This window comes from Chiloscyllium plagiosum, chromosome 18, assembly GCF_004010195.1.
Source record: "Chiloscyllium plagiosum isolate BGI_BamShark_2017 chromosome 18, ASM401019v2, whole genome shotgun sequence".
Lineage (NCBI taxonomy): Eukaryota > Metazoa > Chordata > Chondrichthyes > Orectolobiformes > Hemiscylliidae > Chiloscyllium > Chiloscyllium plagiosum.
In genome coordinates this window covers 39242721-39265327 of record NC_057727.1, presented here as the reverse complement: position 1 = coordinate 39265327, position 22607 = coordinate 39242721, and the positions used below count along the sequence as shown (strand labels likewise).

Below are 22607 nucleotides of genomic sequence, written 5' to 3'. Positions count from 1 at the left end.
CTTGTCTGAAATTTAAAAAATGCTGGAAAACATTTGACAGGTACGGTAGATCTGTGTAGAAGGAGAAACAGAGGAAGTGATTTTCAGCTCCCAGAGGAGGTGAGAAGAAAGGCAGCAGAGAGAAATTAATTGGGCAAGAATCCAAAAACTAAGTGCTTGCTGTCAAGATAAACATTACTAATGAGGTTCTCTCGCTCTGAAGGCAAGTCAACTTTCTTACCATTAACTGTCAAGAATCTCATCAGCATGAATTTGTATCCCATTAATTACACAACTCACGAGAATTAATTGAACCTTTGCAATTCTGGTTAGCATTGCTGAATTGGACTGAAGGGTCAGTTTCCGTGCTGTACAACTCTATGGCTGTAAATGATTTTCCTCCTATTGAGATACTCGATGCTTCAGATACTTGACAGCATATAACAGAAACGTACCTGGTGGCTTGGTCTCTGGGTGGGCTCTTTGCCTTTTCTCCTTGTAGTGAAACTTTGTAAATGTTTATATAAATGCTACAACTACTGCAGACATGTCTAAGGGTATCACAGCAGGACTTGACACCGGACCATCACAGACCCCAACAGGAAGATAACTGTGCATTCCTCAGGGATGGAAACTTCACACAAAAGACAGGGCAGCAGCTTGTGGTTGAGAGGGTCATGGCATCTTCGAGTCTGTAGGCAGATCAAGTCTGTGGATGGGTCTGGTTGTATTTGCTATTACAGAGAATGGTAACAGTTTTTGGGGAAATTGAAAGTAGCAGAGTGAGATGTGTGGACTATGGGAGCATACAGTATCCTGTGGCATAGCAGTAGCACCCTTACTTCTGGGTCAGAAGTTTCAGGTATATGTCCAAGCAGGTTGATTAAAAATTATTTAGATGTCTTATGGTGCAATGGTAATGTCTCTGACCCTGAGCCTTGGTTCATGACTCACTTCCCCTTGAGCTGTATCATACCTTATGCAAATAGATTGATTAAAAAGTCTTTTTTTTTTAGCTCACACCATCCAATTGTAACCTGATATTGTTAAGTAATGAATGGAAATACTCTGGCCTGATTGACATCTCGTTCAGGCCCACAATAGTCAATGGATCAAGGTGTATTGACTCACTACCTCATCATCCTCATTGGTGATGCCAGACTGTTACAAGGACTATAGGCTGTACTGTTGTAGTTGCCATATCCTCATACACAAGATGGTAAGAGAGGTCTAATATGTGAGGGAAGGAGGGGGTTGCTGTTTTCTTGGAACAATATAAATTAGATCTGGATGGCTATTGTGGATGTGAAATGGTATTGATAAGCTAGAAGGTAAGGCATCTTTAGTAGAAGCCTCCATGCTCTTGTGAGGTTGGAGGCAAGGAACTGTCTTCTGAAGACCCATAACAATACAGAATCATGTAAATGTAAGCTACCTGGGGCCTTTGCCAGGTGCAGGACTAACCTCTGAGATGGAATAAGATGAAGATTCACAGGGAGGGATATCAGGGGTAAAACATACCATTCTTAGGACCATACTATTCTTACAAATTTCCTGTCAGTGAAAAGGCCATAGCACAGATCAAAGTGGCCATTCTTCTTGTGCTCTTACAGCTTCAAAGAAACCCATGTCAAGGACTGCTCAGACAACAACAGCAGGAGCAGCTATGGTGCACTTTGCTGATGGAGATGCACAGGACAAGAGCCGTCATGTCCAAGAGGAGTTCTTGTGTGAAACAGGATCTACTGACTTTGATGCAGCTATCTCCAGATCAAAGAGAGCCAGTGTAAAAGACACCTCAGGATGATCCATGCCTAAGCCAGCTGCTGAACAAGGACCTGTGGCTGCAATGGATTGTGTGGCAATGCCATCCTGCTGTTGTTAAAGATAACAGCTACCCTTGATTTTTATGTCAGGATTGTATCCAGGAACTACTGGGAATCCCTGCCATGTTTTGGAGATGCCAGTTTTGGACTGGGGCATACAAAGTTAAAAATCACACAATACCAGTATATAGTCCAATAGGCTTATTTGGAAGCACTAGCTTTTGGAGCGATGCACCATCAGGTGGTTGTGGAGTATAAGATCATAAGACACAGAATTTATAGCAAAAGTTTACAGTGTGATGTAATTGAAATTATATATTGAAAAAGACCTGGATTGTTTGTTAAGTCTCTCCTCTTTTAAAATGACCATGTTGGTTTCAGTTCTTTCATATGTAAATCGCAAAACCTTTTTTAACAGTTACATTCTCAAATGAACTTTAACAATTGGTGTCATATCAGCCCAGATAATGCATTGAAGGTGTGAGCTGCCCTGTGTGAGGCTGTCTGTGCCACAATGGTCAGACTGATTCTCATCTAGAAAATGGATTAATGTAACTTTTAAAAAAGTTTTGCGATTTACATATGAAAGCATCCCTATAGGTTTTAAAGAGCAAACTCAACTCCAGAATGAAACAGAGGTACCAAAAAGAAGATACAACACCACGACACTTAAGAAAGTGCACAAACACAAATCCCTGGAATTCCCTCCCTAAGAGCACTGTGGTTCATGATGCTCAGCTCACCACCACCTTCTCAAGGGTAACTAGAGATGGGCAATAAATGCTGGCTCAACGAGTTACATCCATGTCCCACAAGTGAATATTTAAAAATTGGTTTGTGATGTCCTTCAGAAATCCTCAATATGTCACCAAGGAGAGATATAACATTGTCCACTTTTCAACTGCAGCCATTACAGAACAAACCGTAGGCCTCCTGGGCAACAGAAGGAATGATGTTTGGGCAGGTCAAGCAGTGCAGTGCAGTAAGCCCCAGGCAGAGTGGTGTGTGGTGCCCAGCACAAGCACATTTAGCAAAGGGGCATGTGGTGGCTGAGGAGCAAGAGGAAAACCTCTGAGGAGGAAAATATCCATCAAAGAGATGAACGAAACATGGCAATGTTTTGCTGAGCCAGGGAAAATTTTATAGCAATCCACTTTAAAGCCAGACCAGCTGAGCACCATCCCACAACTCACTCTTTCCTACATGATTGCACCAAAATGGTCTTTGTGTCAAACTCATAAAAGTCACAAAGGAAAGTCCACACTCTGGTGAATATGAGCGAGTTTTCCCACATCTCGAGACTGTTCCTATGTGCCTTACATCTTCACCATCCCTGCAGTGCTGCAGAATACTATGAGCCTTCATTGTATGTTTGCTGCTGAACAGCCTCATTGACAATGCTTCCAGTATTATAACATTGAAGTCTTGATCTACTCATTTCATTTGTCTCTACAATTACAAGATATTGACATGTGGCATTGCCATTGCCAACCTCATCCCCTTAGATTTTCTAGCATAGCTTTAGTAACCCCAGACATGTGATAGACCTTTCTAGCCTGGAGCTTGTAGTTACATGATGGATTCTGTAACAGCTCCCATAATCCACTATTGTACAACCCAGACCCTGGTTTCTCCCTGAAACCTTATCACTAAGATCAGTGTTCCCAAGAGTGGAACATCTCCATGTGGAGAGTCTTGACGACAAGCCCTAATCTCGTTAGTATGTAGTTACTGATGGACAAGGCAATCTCAGTAACTCACGTTGATTAGGAGAGAGCTACCACGGTGTGGGATTTTTAAAAAAGCACAACCTTTTGATGGTGGAAGATGCTTCACAACTTTCACTTCTGACAACCTTCTCAGCTCCTATTGATGTCATAGACTTATGCAAACGTTTGAATATGTAAGTGATTATGTTTGTGCAGAAGTGCAGATTATACCCTGTCACCAAACATGCCTTAGATTTGTTTTTCCTCTCCATCTCAGAGCCGTGCCTTCTACTTGGGGCTCAGAACATATCTGATCTCAGATAGTGCTCTGAGTGTCAGAGGCCTTGGCCATTTCTTCCTGTATCAGCTGTGGGCATGTATAAGTGATGTACTCACCAGGCTTTGTCCCTAAGCCTACTTTAGCTAATATACCCACTGAGGTGACTGTCTCTGTGTTGGGAGATGGTGCAGGTGATTACCTCATCAGTTGGCTCCTCTGTGGTGATGGTGTACAGAGCTGAATCATTAATTGTTTCTGTCTACACAAATACTGCCTATACTGCTGAGTCTCTTCCAATATTTCCTGTTGTATGTTAGCTTTCCAGTAACTGTCATACTCTGCCTTCCAATAAGATTTTGTCTTATGGTTTTGTTCTTGGTTTAGCTTCTGGAAAGATTTATGCATTTTTATTTTTATTCTCCCAATGCAGTGTTCTGTGACCTGTGGCCAAGGTAAAGCAACACGTCATGTGAGTTGCATGAATTACAAGAATCAGATTGTAAGTGAGAGTGAGTGCGATCTCGATGATCAGCCGCTAACTGAGCAAGAATGTGCCATGCCAAGTTGCAGTTCACGACGTCATGGATATGACAGATCTGGGCAGAATGATCACCTATTTCCTCGGGTTAAGAACATGCCAACACATGATGATTCAGACCGCACCCCACTACCTGGAGGCAGTCAGTGGAGAACTGGGCCTTGGGGAGCAGTAAGTAGCTGTTGGCTAGGATCGAATTTTTATTATTGACCATTTTTAATATAGGCGCCCGTACATTTAGCAATTATATCCTTTTGATTCATTTATTTCTTGCCCACAATTGCATGTTTCCTTGTCATTGATTTCTCCTGCCTTTCAATCTGTTCCTGAATCTCAACTTTCATATCACCCAAACTCTCATCCTTGGCATCACTCGAACCTGTACTTTCTATCAGTCATCCCATTGTTGATGTTCAATGATCTGAAATTTGTTCAAAACTCTGCCGCATCTAACTTCTCAAATCAAGTCGATTCCAGGCCTAAACTGGCATATACTAGTTCCCTAACTCCAGTACATTCAATTCTATATTTTTTAATCAGCCAGTTCAGAGACCAAAACTGCACAGTGGTCCAGGCGTAGTTCCACCAAAGCCTGGTAGAACTATAACAAGATTGTTTGTTTTATTTCTTGTACTCCACTTGCCTTGTAATAAAGGCCATGTTATTCACTCTCCAAATCGCTTGCTGCACTTGTTTACTAACTGCGCCTTGTATGGGTATACATACAAGTCTCCCTGAACATCAGCATCTACAAATTTCACATCCTTCATCATAAAACTTCTGCTTTCTTAGCTTTGGAACAGGTGGTACTAGAACCCAAGCCTCTGGACTCAGAGGAAAGGATACTACCACTGCTCCACACAAGAGCCCTCCATTTAATTCTGTATCCTTGTCCTCATTTGTAATACCTTACTTAATTGAATATTGGCAATCACTTTGAGTTCTCTACTCATCATTTTTGTATTCCCTCCCTTCATCTTACTGGTGATGGCAGACAATTCTGTTACTGCAAATTGACTTTGAACCCATAAACCTCTCAGTTCTGCATCTCTCTTTCCACCCTTGAAAAGCCATATCAAGTTTTATTCCTTTGAGCAACCTTTCTGTCACTCCTCCTAAGCTTTACACATACAATTTGCTGAAGTTAAAAGAGAACTATCATATTTTTATTCCTGTTCCCTGGATTCAATTTGAATTACATTTTTATGAACTTATTTGCTATTTAAAATGTATAAAATCTATAATTAACCTCTCATTGCAACATCTTCCATTACAACCTAAAATATTACTGTCACATCCATATTAAATGGGCTGAAGGAACGAGAGGCTGTGCTTCAGATAACAATTCAGGCCTCCCTACATGTTGAAGGGTTTTGTTGCTTTTGTCATCAAAAGAATCCCTGCCTAGACATAAGGCAAATTAATAGGGTCAGGTTCCAGTTAACAACAATCCAAATTTGGAGTTATATCACTCCTTCAGCATAGTAAAACATACTAAAGCATATCAAGCTACGTAAAAGAATAATATCCACATTTGTATGGCACTTGTTACTACCACCAGATGTCCCAACATGCTTTACCATCAACGAAGTACTTTTTGAAGTGTAAGCTCTGTTGTAAACTAGGAGCCATGATAGCCGATATGCACAAAGCAAAGCCCCATGAACAGCAATGTGACATTTAGATTACTTACAGTGTGGAAACAGGCCCTTCGGCCCAACAAGTCCACACCGACCCGCCGAAGCGCAACCCACCCAGACCCGTTCCCCTACACCTAACACTACGGGCAGTTTAACATTGCCAATTCACCTAACCTGCACATCTTTGGACTGTGGGAGGAAACCGGAGCATGTGGACGAAGCCCACGCAGACACGGGGAGAATGTGCAAACTCCACACAGTCAGTCGCCTGAGTCGGGAATTGAACCTGGGTCTCTGACGCTGTGAGGCAGCAGTGCTAACCACTGTGCCACCGTGCCACCCACGTTTTCTTTTCCAAAACGTTTCAATTAGATTAGATTATTTACAGTGTGGAAACAGGCCCTTCAGGCCAACAAGTGCACACCAACCCGCGGAAGCGCAACCCACCCAGACCCATTCCCCTACATTTATCCTTTCACCAAACACTACGGGCAATTTATCATGGCCAATTCACCTAACCTGCACATTTTTGGACTGTGGGAGGAAACCGGAGCACCCGTAAGAAACCCACGCAGACACTGGGATAATGTGCAAACTCCACACAGACAGTCGCCTGAGGCGGGAATTGAACCTGGGTCTCTTACGCTGTGAGGCAGCAGTGCTAACCACTGTGCCACCATCCTGCCCAGATAATGATCAGATAATCTATTCTTGTGATGTTGAATGAGAATTAATATTATCCAGGACACAGAGTTTAATTCCCCTGCACTTCTTCCGAATAATGTCATGTGATCTTATACATCTACTCAAGTAGGGAGATGGGGTTACAAATTAATGTCCTATTTGCAAGACAGCACCTCTGACAGTGCAGCACTATGTCAGTGCTGAACTAAAATATCAGCCTTGATTATTGTACTGAAGTCCTGGAGTGGAACTTGAATGGGAACCTGATCACTCAGAGGTGAGGGTATTGCCAAATGAACCACTTTGTTATGTAGACGTCAAATTAAGCTGCAAATATTTCATTGTTTTAATGCTGATTCAATTCTTTTTGTAGTGTTCTAGTACATGTGCTGGAGGGTTCCAAAGGCGTGTTGTGGTTTGCCAAGATGAAGATGGATATGATACCAACTACTGCGCAGAACAGGCTAAGCCTGTTGAAATGAGGTCCTGTGAATCTGGTCCTTGTCCTCAGTGGGTTTATGGCAACTGGGGAGAGGTAGTGTTTCTTCTTTTAATAGTATTATTATCAAATAATTTTTCAGTCATGTAGAACATAAGCATTACTGAAAAACATGACCCATTTTGTCAAAGTTTTTCATCTAGTGCTTAACAAAATATGTCTTTTTTCAGCATTTCTCAAATTTTACTATCCTTTACTCAGTGACTTTGTTTAAGTTTGAAGAATGATATTTAACTCTCTGATGTAATATGGATTTTGTGAGATTTGGAGACAAAATTTACATGAACGTTTTATGAACCACACCTAGGGACCAGAAGTGTGCTGGAGGATCAAATATTCCAGTTGCTCCAGAGGTCCACATAATCAATGTAAAAATACATGCAAAATAACAGAAAGGTAATGTAGGGGGGTATACACATCACTGTTATACTTTATTTACAGCATAAATCACTTAAATAAAACTTACTGATAGAGAACCTTCTCAGTCACATCCTCAACTGACTACTCAGACATTGGAAAGATCGCGATAATTCCAGTATTTCAGGAATATAATTGTTGCCAGTTTATTGAGAGTGCCAGTTAAAATAAAGTTTGTGTAACTTTATACTGATAAGTTGCAGAGTAAGCAATGCACATAAGATTGCTTTTCCATAATTACCATTTAACCTCAAATTGTAAACATAAAACATTAAACTGCATTATGTTTGCTCATGTGAGGGTAATGCAATCAATTATATTTGGAGATTGAATAAATAAGGAAATATTAGGGAAGCATAATTTCCTCAATATTGATGAGCCTGATAGGAATTTTTACACCCTTTGAAACATGCTGACAATTAAATTTCTTATTTTTTCAGTCCACTATTAACATAAAACATGTTGGTTTTGCCATATACCAGTGACAATCTTAAGTCACCTCTAGGAATGCAATCTAGCAAGTAGCTATCCTAGCTGAAAACCTCCAGAGGGAATGGTCCTCAAGACAAAGTTAACTATTGAGGATGAATGTTTGACAGGCACTAAGACTGGGAGAGATGGACACAAAACTGGAACAGGGATGCTCATGGGTTCTTTTTTGAGACTCAAAGGAACACTCTTGCTTCTCCTGCCCCATGAAGAATCTTAAATTGGAAACTAAAAGCTTGTTGATTTGGACCACTCAGTACAGCTCCAGCAGGAAAGCTTCCATAGCATCCTATGTGTAGCTACAGGTTAATGCTACAGTTGAGCTTTGATGGTGTTGTTCGAAAAAAATCTGCATATTTATGAAAAAAAAGGGCTGTAACAGCTTCAGGAGGGTATTGACCAATTGAAGGTGAGAACAAAGGGGTAGAAACAACAGCAGTCTATTTGAACATGTTCCACCACTTAGTTGAACCATGATTGATCTATACACCCCAATTTACCCACTTTTGATGTCCTTACTAATAAATTTTTAGTAATCTCAGTCTTGAATATATTAATGACCCTCAAAGATTTTTAAGTACATAAGATACTGGAATCAAATTTGCTGTAAAATATTGTCTTTTATATAAGGAATTCAATTATGAGGAATTTATGCTTCAGTTGTACAGCACCCTTGGTCCAACCTCATCAAGTTTATTCCAGTTGGACACCAGTTTTCAGAAAATGTATTTGTACTTTTGAGAGAGTACACTTCCGATTCATCAGATTATTACTGTGGGATAAAGTGGTAAATTGTCAGTTGCATAAACTCCCTTGCATTTAGATGGTTGAGAGATGATTTAAAATAAATGTTTAAAATAATAAAATAAATTAAAATGGATAGATAAAGAAACAATTTCTTCAGTGAGGAATCCAGAACCAGAGGACACCGTCTTAAAATTAGTGCAAAGTCATTTAGAAGTGAAAATCAGAAACATATTTTCATGTTTAGGACATTGGTCATTTGAACCATTCTATATTAAAAGCTTGTACCTGTGGTGTCAGATTAAATTCAATGAGATCCACTTTTTATTTTGTTAGTGGTGGGAAAGCGATTTGTATGGAAGGCAGATAAAGTAAATTGAGCTACAGGTCTATCATGATGTAATTGAATGACAGGTCAGACTTGAGAAATTGGCTGGTGAATTCTGGTTCCAACATTGCTATTTCCATAGGTTGTGCTCAACAGTGATCCATAAAGACTATTTCAGTTTTGTAATGTACCTCTGGATATTCAATACTGAGAAGCTATAGCAGCTGTTAATACCGTTGTTTCCCTTGATCATTGAAGAACTTTTCCTTGCATAAGTTGTCACATAAACTTCTAAAAATGATTAATTACCCAATGTTAGCAACAGTGGAAAGGGCATAAAATAGAATAGCACTTTACAAAGTCCTAGATTCATATTCTACACACCATATTGTGAATGCTAATTTCATCAACAAGAAGCAATCAGTCCACTTAGTAGTTTGAAATTACTTTGACCAACTCTGACCAAGTTCTTTAACCATATCCCCATCATACATTGTGCACCTACCTGTTTTGGGTTAGAATGGTTCTTAAATGATTTAGAAACATTTAAATTAATAAATCAGTCAGTTAGTTTAAAAATGACATAATATTCCAGGTACATTAAAATTCCAAAACCTTTACAATAGAAAACGTATCTGATCCTTTTACCACTTGTATATTATTTTCTTTTGATCTATTAATATTCCAAAGTGCTTTCTTTAGTTTCTGAACCAAACTATTTCAACCCACCTTTTCTGTTTGCTTCTAATGCAAGATTATCACTTTTTAATGGCTGTGGTGTTGGTGTTAAATTTATAGTGCACCCAGCTCTGTGGTGGTGGAGCAAGAACAAGACTAGTTATTTGTCAGCTTCCAAATGGCCAAAGGTTAAGTGACCAGAACTGTGAAATTCTTGACAAACCTCCTGACCGTGAACAATGCAATACTCGAGCTTGCCCTACAAGCGATGTCTGGCACAGAGGTCGTTGGAGCTCGGTACGATAATCCTTCTATTTATATAACTTAGTTCATCAGTCTGTGGATATGTTAGTTTATAACAGATCTGCTTAATGCCAGAGAATAGTTTTGTAAATGTTCACTTTTTTGCAAGTTTACATTTATTATTTCCTATTTGAATCCATGCTGCTGTTAATAACATGAAGGCCAGTAATATACAATACACAGTTATGTACCTCAAATCACAGGCAGTTGGTGCAAAAATCAATTTTAATAACAGAACAGTCTGGGAGCCTGTTCATTGTTATTTTTAATAATCCTAAAGTTCTAACTATCTTGCAGGAATTTTATTCCTGTCGTTTTCTTGAATAGTGATCATTAGATTTATGTTAATATATCTGTGACCGTGTTACTTATCAGTGGGAGTGAAAATCATTTTTTACAGGAGATATAAAAAGGGAGTAGACAGATTAATTTAAATGGAAATCAAATTGGGAGTGTGTGTAACCAATGACTGAACTACTCCTAGAAAAAATTGAATTTTACCTCCAGTAACCTAAGTACATCCTTACAGCTTAAGTAATTGTCATAAGCTCTTACCAAAGACTCTGTTAATTTTCCAGCGATGTCATATTTTGAACTCTACATAAATCTCTAACAAGTGTATAGTCCCTCAGCAACTCGGAAATCTTTCATCAAATTTTGACCTAGCTATTTAACTACCATCTTGTTGCCAAGATGGTCTACTAGTACTATCTTTTGTTTATAAGAAGTAATGCGTCAGTTCAATAATTAAGAAATAATTTTTGAATTGCTGCTAAACCTTTCAAGTGATTTTCTTATATCATCCTTTTTAATCTTTGCAAAAATAATCAGGCTAGGAAAGGCCATTAGATTTAACCAAAGGTCACTACTTATTCTGTACTTGAACACCAACTTATCACCTCAATATCATAAAAACAGTATGTTAATAAGGGAATTTTCTGATACAATACAATTCTTGGATGAAGTTTTTCTTTCATTTTGTCAGGTACATGTTTGAGAACATAAATATATACAGTGCTCCTCAATGTGTTTATGTTTAAAATTGTGGCCTAGTGTGTAATGCTATTAATGCAGCCATTATATGTTACTGATTAATATGACAGGTAAGTGACTGTGCTTAGCCAATATTTGTTTTGTAATCCAAAGTTGCAAAGGCATGCACTCATTTGTGTGTAGACCCACTTCACTTGATCCCAACTCCTGTCTTCATAGTTTCTAGATTGCCTCAGGTCTGAACAATGTGACACCACAATTGAGGGGAGTTAGACACACAGGACATGTCTGAACTCCTTGCTTATTTTACATTAACAATTTGAATTGCCTGTGCGTAGTGGGCAAATATTAAATCAAAAAGTAATGCCTATTTGCACATATATATGGACAGCAATATTGCATTTGAAATAGTTAAACAAGGATAAACCACAAATATAATCATGCACCTTACTATGTACAGTGGAAAGGTTGCAATCATTTTTGGATAAGGTGTTTTCTTCTGCCTACATATAAACATATGAGTCTGTGAACACTAACCTGTGGCCTTAGCAAATTGGACTCAAATTCTAAACAAAATCTTAAGCTGCCTTGTTCTGATCAGATACCTTTGTTGATAACTTTAACAGAATTAAAACCAATTTTTTTATTAATATAAGTCATCACATTTGTGAAATTATAAAAAGTGACAAAACACTTGGGGGATATTTTTGAGTTTCTGCTGCTGGTGAGCCATGATCCCTGACAGTAGTACTTATACACTAAACAACCCCTTTACTGTAAAATGCACATTAACAAATAACATACAGGTGCTTAATGGTGCTTAAATGAACAAATACCTTCTGTAGTAACATAATTGTGCTAAGTATTTTACAAACTAGATAGTATGAGTTTGCAGCAATATTATCATTTTTGTATTATTTGGTTCTCTCTTCTATAAAGTTCTCTATTAATTAGTATAAATGGATCAGAGAGAGTACTAATTATATTTCTAGTGTTTTACTGTCTTCATTGTTTATAAATTTAGGTTAAAGTATTAACATCAGTATTTGACTTGGATAACTGCTTTGATATGTTAGATACTCTGGCAGTTAAAGCATTTATAATGCTAAGAAAAATGTACATATTGCTAAAGAGCTTAATTTATTAATGAAGTATTTGTTCACATTAAAAATGTGTAAATATTTTATAGTCCACAGTAAAGATTATTATTGTGATATATTTTAAGCAGATGAAATGTTTACTTATGTCTTTCTTTTGAGAGAATCCTGGTGTTAAATTACCACATCCACAGAAATGTATCTTCTATATATTTGCTTTAAAAATATGTACAAAAGAATTCTGTACAGTTAACAGGTTTATATTAAACCTAAATATTAAACAATGTTTTACAGTGTAAATTTAATCTTAAGTGCAAAAGATTTCTATTTGTTCATGATATCCTACCGAAGTAATATTTTTGAAAATTCACATCTAATTTTTGAAACCTTTAGCCAATGAATGATGAGTGTGAAAAATGTACATTTCCACAATGGACATTGTTAATTATTTTTTACTTTGTATGATACATTTTACACAAAGAGAGCTGATTTGTTAATTAAGATATAAATTTGAATCTAATTGAAAATGAAATAGCTGGCATTGTGGATATAAATAAAGGGTTGCAATTACATCACAGGTGAATTTACTCACTGTTAACAGCTGCCTAGTGATCTTTTCTTGGCTCAACTATTGTTCCTAACACCTTCTAAAAATATATTTGGTGCAATGATGTGTCACCTGTCAGGAGAAATGTATTTACGTAATGTTCAATTCAAGTGAACACATCAGTAAGAAGTGGCAGAAGATGGTTAAACATTTGCTGGCTATTGCTTTCACATGTATTTTATACTAGTTATCATGAATAGTAATTCAAATATTGAATTATAGAGTGCATTTTGCATCTCAATATTTAAAGTTCACTTGAATGTGGTGTCTACACATTTTATCATAGCTTTGGAAAACTTGACAATACTATCCTACTTTCAAGCAGAATGATGGCAGTTTCACTAATGATACAAGTATTTTCTGTGGATGACTTTTAGTAGTTTTTTAAAGTATTATAATTGAAACACTAGCGTAATAATTTGAAGTATTATTATTTACGTGTAGAATGCTTCATTTAAAATTTGATGATATTTAGATAGAAAACAGATACTCTCATGGCTCAGTATTAAATACTGAGGTATTATTAGTTAGGAATATTGCAGCCATTATTGACCTAAATCCTGAAGTGCCACAGCAATCAGTTTTTATTTTCATTTAGGGGTTTTCTAACTGTAGACATGTTTTATGTGAATCAAAAAGTAATGTTTGCAAGTATTCAAAGTGATGTTTTAATCTGCAAAATCATGCAACTGTCCATGCTCTTCCGGATTATCCAACAGCATATGTTAAATAGTCTGTTAGCCTTTATAGATCATTATTAGCTTAAAGTGTTCATCCAAACATTTGCTGATTTGCGAAATTTTAAATGCAACGCTTTATTTTATTTACTCATGGGGTCTGGGTGTCTCTGGCTCAACCTAATTATTGTTAAGAATGTGGAAGTCTATGTGGTGTAATTACACTCACACTGCTGTTAAGGAGGGAGTTCCAGAATTTTTATTCAGTGACAGTGAAGGAACAGTGACATATTTCTAAGTCAGGATGATGTGTGATGTGGAAGGAAACTTGCACGATTTGATGTTTGCGTGTGTCTGTTACCCTTATCATTCTAGGTTGTAGAAGTCATGGGTTTAGAACTTGCTGTCTAAGGAACCATAGACCCATAGACTCCTACAGCACTGAGACAAGCTCTTTGGCCCAAACCTGTTGCAGTGTACCTTGTAGATGCTACACACTGTAGCTACTGTGCATTGGTGGCAGAAAGTGTGACTGTTAAAGGTGTTAAATGGTGTAATCAAGCAGGCTGCTTTACCTTGGATGCTGTCAAGGTTTTTTTGAGTGTTTTCACCTGATTCCCATTAGCCCCCATTTTCATAGGGATTTTTGATGCCATACTTGGTTTAATGTTGCCTTACTATCAAGGGCAGTCACCTTAACTTCTGCTCATGAGCTCAGCTCCTTTGTCCATGTTCTGATCAAGGTTGACATGAGACCAGAAACTTGAGTGGGCCTGTGAAACTTAAACTGAGTAAGTTACTGTTGAGTAAGTACAGAGGAACCTCGATTATCCGGCATTCAATTATCCAAACATCGGATTATCCGGCAAGATCGCAAGGTCCCAATGCTCAGCTAAGCTATGTTAGCCAGCATTCCATTATCCAGAATTTGATTAACTGAATGAAATACTGCCCACTAATGCCCTTTGGATCATCAAGATTCCTCTGTACTACTTAGTAATGTTGTCAATGACACATTCCATCACTTTAATGATACATAGTTAGATTTGCCCTGCTTTTGTGGACAGGACATACCTGGGCAATGTTCCATTTTGTCAAGTAGATGCCAGAACAAATCTTCAGTACTATTTTGGGAATGTTATCTGAGCCCATTGACTTTCCAGTATCTAGTGCCTTCAGCACTTTTGGATATCATGTGAATTTTCTGAAGGCTGGAATCTGCTGGGGACTGCAGGAATACATCATTGATTGGGCACTTCTGGCTGAAGATGCTTCAGCCTTGTCTTTCGCACTGATATGCTAGGCTCCCACTTCATTGAGGATGGAAGTATTTGTGTGCCTCCACCTCCAGTGAGTTATTGAATTGCCCCCCACCACTGATGACTGGTTACAGCTGGACTGCCACTGCTGAGATCAAATCCAATGATCCAAGGCCTGCTGAGCTCTCTTGTGGGCTGTGTATAAGTAGCCTTGGTGTGCAAGTAGCCTTTGTGACTTCACCGATTGACATCTCAAGTTTAGGTATGTCTGGAGCTGCTCTTTGCATGTCCTCCTGCACTCTTGTTGATTCCCTGGTTTCTTGGTGATGGTAGAATGGGAAATGGGCTCAGCCATAACATTATAGATTGTGGTTGAATAGAACTGTATTGCTATTGATAGCTCACAAAGCCTCTCAGGTCCAGTCTTAGGTTGCAAGGTCTGTTTGAAGTCTATCCTATTTAACATGGTGGTAACTGCACACAACATGATGGAGGATATCTTCAATATGAAAGCGGGATTTCTCTCCACAAGGGCTGTGTGGTGTTTACTTCTACCAACACTGTTACAGACAGATTCATCTGTGACAGGTAGATAGTTAAAGATGAGCTTAAGTATGCTTTTGTTCTTGCTGGTTCCCTCCCCCACCCTAGCCATTCCAGATCCAGTCTAGTAACAATATCCTTTAGAACTCAAAACACTTCAGTCAGTAGTGGTGCTACAGGCTACTCTTGGCAATAGACACTGAACTATCCAAATTACATTCTGTTCCCTTGCCACCCTTAGTGCTTCTTCCAAGTGGTGCTCAGAATGGAGGAGAATTGATTCACTAACTGAGGGACTAGGGGAATGCTGGGGCCAGTAATCAGAAAGAGGTTTCCTTATCCATGTTTGACCTGATGCCATGATACATCATGATGTCTGGATTCAATGTTGAGGATTCTCAGGGCAACTCATGCCTATAAGTATACACACTGTGCCATCACAGTTGCTGGGTCTGACCTTCCAGTGGGACAAGATATTCCCAGAGATGGTGATGGTGCTGTCAGGGATGTGATTCCTTGTGTATGACTATGTCAGACTGCTGCTAAACCAGCCTGTGAGACATCACTCCCAGATGTTAGTAAGGAGGATTTTGCAGGGTTGACAGGGCTGGGTGTGTCATCATTGTTTCCAGTGTCTGAGTCAATCCTAGATAGTTTGACTGGTATCAGGTTTTTTTAAATCATATTTTGTAGTGGCTAGTTACAACAGAGTGACTTGCTAGATCATTTGAGATTCAATCATATAGGCCAGACCAAGTGAGGACAGCAGATTTTCCTTCTATAAGTGACATTAATGAATAAGATGAGTTTTATGCCTATTGATAGTGTTCATGGATGCCATTTGATTAGTTTCTTATTCCAGACTTATTACATAAATTCAATGTCACCATCTGCTGTGGTGGGATTCAAACTCATATCCCTCAGAGCATGGATCTCTACATTGCCAATCCAGTGACTAAACCACTACACTTCCCCTAAATAACATAAGTGAAGAATTTTTTGTTTATTTTTGAGTTATTCAGAAAACAGTATTAGTCTTGTGGAGAATTCTAGTAGCATATGGATGTCAGTGCATTGGTTTATCTTACTCAGCAAATAGACAAATAAAGGTTAGGGATGGCTGTACATCTGCAGTAGAACCTTTCTGTTCATTTCAATTAACTCATTCCAACTCCTTTATTTGCCTGTTTTCAATTGTATTCAGTGAATTATTCACTGAACATTTATTTGACCATGTATAGTATTGACATTTTAACTATCAAAATATTATTATTTCAAAATTCTTCCGGTGCTGATCAATAAACATTTTAAAAAGTCTCATTAATAGATACAGTGTAATTGAAGGTAAAATAACACTTTGATTAGGGACACAGAAACCCACAGATACTTTTTCTAACCATTAATGCTTTAAAAAATTGCTGTGGGAAATTTCTGTTCAGCAGTCTCAATGTAAGTGTCACCCGGACTTCAAAACAAAGTTGAGCTTGAATGTTCCATTCTCTTTTAGAGGTGAAGGGGTGGTTTTCATCTCACTACTTCTCTCTTTCAAATAACCTACCCCCTTCCCCATTCAAGCTAAAGAAAAACGTTCATGAAAAATACAATGTGTTATTTTCATAATAACAAAGGGATTGGAATAACATATCCTTCTGATGCTCTGTTGCCTTTTGCCTATCTTCATGAAAGTCATGTAAGTATGTGGGATGTTACAGTTTTAGTGAAGTGGAGTTTGTTCAGCCTCCGAGCACTGAGATCTCAAGTCCATAAAACAAATCAATCTGCTAGTTACATTCTACAAATAAGCTAATGTGTGTTTGCTTTCCCATTTGTTCCCATGTTTCCATGTGTAGAACGTTTTTGTGAAGGATTTTTTATTTTAATCTATGTGAAATCCTACTCCTGCTAAAAAAATTACAATTACATCTGACAGATATTAGATAGTCACCAGGAATTGCAATATATCTCATCTGATACATCATAACCTGTTTTATTTATGTGTTAAGTTACATTCTTGCTGCAAAGCATGTAACCTTGATAAAACACTATAGTGCAAAATTATTGTGGATGCCATTCTTCAGTTGAGACATTAAACTGAGGACTTGTTTATCTATTCTTCTGGTTCAGATGGACATTAGAGATCCCAAGATACATTTATTGAAGACCGGTGTGAATTCTTGGTGTACTGGCTAAGATACTTGCTTTACATCTGCAAAAAGAGATTAAGTGGTTATTTAATTTATTGCTGTTTGTGTTGGTCTTTCTATTAAACATTTAGCGGATGTAACAGTAAGTGACTACTTTCATTTAAAACCCTGGAGGACTTTTGGCTATAACATTAAACATGAAAAGTAAATATCGAATTACCTTTTGCCTTTTAGGATTCCAAGCTGATAGTAACCATCTCAAGAAAAAGCCTACAAGCAGTAAAGAAAAAATGGAAATTCCTCAACTAAGTCAGACAGTAAAATAAGAAACAAAAATCAGCATAGCACTCTTCCCATAACATGCAAGAAAGATGTGGTTTGTCGCTTTTAAATTGTAATGCAAACCACTACAATCAGAATTATTTTTAAATCCTAACAGTTTGAAGGTTTCCTTTACTTTAGAGTCATACAGCAGAGTAAATTACACTTCAGCCCACTGTGTTGGCACTGGCTAAAAACAATTAATTATTCTAACCCCATTTTCCAGCACATGGCCCATAGCCTTGTATGCCAAATGCACATCTAAATGCTTCTTAAATGTTATGAGGGTTTCTGCCTCTACTATCCTTACAGGCAGTGAGTTGCAGATTCCCACCACACTCTGGTTGAAAAAGCTTTTCCTTACATCTCTCCCAAATGTCCTGCCCCTTAAGTCTATGTCCACTGGTAATTGATCCCTCCATTATGGGGACACGTTTCTTCCTGTCTTCCCTATTTATGTCCCTCAATTTTATACATCTCACTCATGTAGCCCCTCAGTCTTCTCTGCTCTAAAACAATCTTTGTTCATAACTGAAACACTCCAGCCCGGGCAATATCCTAGTAAGTTGCCTCAGTACCTTCCCTGGTCTAATCATGTCTCTCCCATAATGTAGATTCCAGAACTGCACACAACTTTGAGAGTATATTCAAGTAGGCTTGATAATGGGTCACCTAAGATTAGCAGCAGCAGCAGAAGAAAGTAGCTTCTCAGATTGATTTTTATCATCAAATTTCACAAATTTCTTCATAGGTCATCCTGGAGATTTCACATCGGAATCTGGATACTAACAGAATTTTGGTTTGTTATTCACGTGAATAGATGGAGCACCTGAATTTTCTGAGAGAATATATCTGCTGCTTGCACATGGAAAAGCCTTTGTGGCAGATCACATTATCATTTTGCAATACAAGATCTCAAGCAATAGATCAATGCAGTTCTTATAATTGATCTCCTTGTCACTTGCATAACAAACCATCCACCAAATTAAAAAGCAATATTTCTAGTCCTCTGTTTATGGACATACATACAAATTAGGAACTCGAGGAATCCATTTAGCCCTTCAAACTGACAAACACTTATTTTTTCCACATTCCCATGGACATAATGAGACAAACCTCACTGAACATGATGGGCTGATTTCTGTATTAATTGTGCATGTAACTTGCTTATGATGAACAAATCAGAAGGCATGGTATATTAACTGAAGAGGTATTCTACTAACGTGGGATTCCAGGATCTTGTAACTTGCTTTTTAAAAGAAATTTTGAATGTATTGAATTTGATTTTTTAATCAATGTTTTTCATGTGACTGTGGGACCTAAAAAATTCTTTAGATCATCTGTAAAGCTCCAAATGGTACGAAGAAAGATCTGTGCAACCAAAGATCAAAGATCATAATCAATTGGTTCTTGGGCCTCAGCTACAGATCTATGAGATCATTTACATAATTGAGATCAGTTAAAAGTCTTTTAAAAAAAAAGTTGATTGTATTTGATTTAAATATTTTCCATCTCAGTTTATGAGGATATTTTAAGTCCTATGTTTTTATCCATATATTGCTAATTGAAAAAATATAAATGGATGTCAACAATATATGAATGTGAATTCAGATCTTCATTGGAGACTTCATGAAAATAATCTCTGGTATTAAACAATTCTTTGTGATATTGAAAAATTTAACATCTTGTCTCCAAATATCACAGGTATTGAATAACGAACCAATTAAAACTTTAAGGTTGACAAAGAAAATGTAGGCAAAAGTGAGGACTGCAAATGCTGGGAACCAGAGTTTAGATCAGAGTGGTGCTGGAAAAGCACAGCAGGTCAGGCAGCATCCGAGGAGCAGGAAAATCGGCAAAAGCCCTTCATCAGGAATGGAGGCAGGGAGCCTCCAGGGTGGAGAGATAGGTGGGGTGGGGTGGAGCTGGGGAGAAGGAAGCAAAGAGTACAATAGGTAAATGGGGGTGGGGTTGGAGGAAAATGTAGTTTTCCAAAATGTTGTATTTATCTGTACTAAATTAACAAAATATTTTTGTGTTGTGTTGATGACTGCACTAAATACATGAAAACCTCACAGTTCCAATCATTGGTTTGTAACAAATATCAACTTGGCTTTTATTAAGATTTCTTAATTTTGATCATTACAACATCTAAAGGTAAGGAACAAATAAAGATTCAAAATCATTATACTGTATTAGTGTTTTTTGGGGATTTAAGCGCCATGTAAGGATTACAGAGAAATTTAATTTCGAGAGATTTAGTCTCTGCATATTTATGTTGTAAGATAATGTAATTATTCCAATGCTAACTGTTCACTACATTCAGCTTGGATTTTCTGAAGCATAGCTTGACCGGATGTGAATGGACAAAATGAGATTTACTTTCTCTATTTTTTGGAATCCTACAAGTTATCCTGCTTGTTTTCATTGTTGATCGATAACATGCATCATTGGCAGGCAGTACTTTGTACTTGCTACTTACCAATGATTTCAACTATATATGTTGAGGTTGTACAGGACATTGGTGAGACCTCTTCTGGAGCACTGTGTCCAGTTCTGTTGGCATGTTACAGGAAGGAGAGATTAAGCTAGAGAGGGTTCAGAAGAGATTTACCAGGATGTTGCTTAGTATGGAAGTTTTGAGTTATAAAGAAAGGCTGGATAGATTGGGACTTCTTCCTCTGGTGCTTAGGAAGTTGAGAGGTGACTTTATAAAGATTTATAAAATCATGAGTATAGATAAAGTGAATGGCCGTTTTCCCTAGGATGGCAGATTTCAAGAGCAGGGGCATATTTTTAAGATGAGAGGAGAGAGATTTTAAAAAGACACAAGGGGTTAATGTTTTACATGTCATTTGCACGTGGAATGAACTGCTGAGGAAATCATGGATGTGGGCATAGTTACAAAATTTAAAAAAACATTTGGATAAGTACATGAAAAGGAAAAGTTTGGAACGATATGGGCAGGAGTAGGCATGTGGGACTAGTTTAGTTTGGAATTATGGTTGGCATGCTCTGGTTGGACCGAAGGGTCTATTTCCGTGCTATATGACTCTGTGACAACATCTATGACAGAGTTTAGTTTATATAACAAGTACAGTTTTACAGTCTATTAGTTACATTACATAATTAATAAGGAGCAATATGTCAAAAACAACTTTTCTCCATTAATTCAGAGCAGTGGATTCGGCTTATTTTGCCTTCTCATTGCACATGTAGTGGTTTTCTATAGTACAACTTAATAGAATAAATAAAAGAAATAAAGGCTCTGCTTTGTGAATTTTCTCTGTATACAGTATTGAGCTGAACCTTGTGTTTTTTTTCTCTAAGTGTCAGTTGCATGGAGGGTTTCTCACCTCTAGGTCTCACGAGTTTTCTAATTATATCTTACCAACATTGCCTCATTAATTCACTACTCCACCCCTCCAGCACCCCTCTCGCCTAATTCTAGCCCCATCTTACCACTCACTGTTCCTGGAACATCTCGTCACTGCCATAATATCCTGTATTTAATCAGCATCTCTGGCACTGATGCCATCTTTAAAAGTCCATTGTGCACCTTGACAAACATCATTAGTCTGAAATTGCTGTGCTGAAATTTGCCCCAGACATGGCAGACAGAGAAACTTAGCACTCTACTCTGCAGGCTGAGTCCTGGACATCCTGCTGGATGGGGTGCTGCAGAAACAGGACATCCTCTCCCCCTTAAATGTCTAAAACTGGTCATGACATCAGACCATGCTAGCCTGGCCAGAGGTTACCCCAGGGCAGTCTCAGCCACCTAGAAGAACGCACTGTAGTGTAAATGCCACCATCTTCTCTCTGATACTTCATAGTCTCTCTTTCTCCGTACAAGACACAGCTCCCAGCAAGGCTGATGCCCTTTCACACTCAGTATTGCCTGCAACACCTACCATCATTCACAGTAACCCACCCAACCTGCAATAACATGAACCCTGCTTGCTCTCTCTATTGCCCAATCATTCCCTGTGTCTGCACCAAAACTAACAGCTGTGCACTCACTTTCATCTCCTAAAATCCCTGCCTTTCTGCCATTCCAAGAGGGCAGAGAAGGTCAATGTGAGTGATGGACTGCTTAACATTTGGCTCCTCCCTCCTCATGAGGAGAGGATCCTGAATCTATTCATCCCAAGTACCTGATTACCCATGTCCAATCCTTTGGACTAATTTTGGAGACTCCCCTTGATTTACTGTGCCAGGACCTCCTGCCGAAGGCAATCTCTCCAGACTTGACTAAAGCCTGTTGCCAACAATGACAAGTTTCCTGGATTTGTGTCTGTGCTAAGCAGCAGGACAATACTTTGAGCCTAGTACCTCTGGTTCAAAGGCAAGGAAAAACAAGGATGCTGTGAACATCCAGTAGGCTCAGAGTGAGTGAGTGCTATGAGAGCAAGCATGTGGCTTGGTGCAGTCCATGAGCTGAGTGCATGTCCCTGAGTGCAAAGTGTCCTGCCTAGGGCATCACAATGGTAGTTGTTGGTGCAGCTTTAAAGTACAGAAGTGCCATGAGGATGATACATGGTGGATGTGGGGTGCATTTGGCTGCTGCCCATGAAGTTTGGTGCCCAGTGTCCAACATAAATATACTTCAGAGCAAATAGTTAGCTGAAATAACCAAGTACGCGATCTGACTTCTAAGTTGAGAATCTCAATGATTAATTTACTGACAAGCAGGTGATAGGAAACTACATATTAATGAGGCGAGATGTGTAGTTTAACAGGTCCTTAACAGGTAATAATCCCCATTAATTGGCATCTCTCTGCTCCCTAGTGAGAATCTTGCCTCGATACGGAGAACCTGATTTAAAGATGCAGCGAGTTGCTCTCGTTA

The 22607-nt window shown here is 38.4% G+C and overlaps 1 protein-coding gene and 1 long non-coding RNA gene across 2 annotated transcripts in view; one reads left to right on the top strand and one right to left on the bottom strand.

Annotated features, from left to right (window-relative positions):
• The window catches only part of adamts9 (ADAM metallopeptidase with thrombospondin type 1 motif, 9), a 256778-nt gene that overhangs the window by 120537 nt on the left and 113634 nt on the right, over positions 1-22607 (top strand). Inside the window, exons 26-28 of the mRNA XM_043708280.1 lie at positions 4225-4503; positions 7030-7191; positions 9932-10108. Of these exons, the coding sequence (XP_043564215.1) occupies positions 4225-4503; positions 7030-7191; positions 9932-10108 (618 nt within the window). The remainder of the gene's footprint in view (positions 1-4224; positions 4504-7029; positions 7192-9931; positions 10109-22607) is intronic.
• LOC122559061 overlaps positions 17281-22607 on the bottom strand; it is a 66296-nt gene continuing 60969 nt past the window's right edge. Inside the window, exons 6-8 of the long non-coding RNA XR_006314322.1 lie at positions 18428-18540; positions 17655-17704; positions 17281-17496 (exon numbers count right to left, since the gene is read on the bottom strand). This is a non-coding gene — a long non-coding RNA (uncharacterized LOC122559061). The remainder of the gene's footprint in view (positions 17497-17654; positions 17705-18427; positions 18541-22607) is intronic.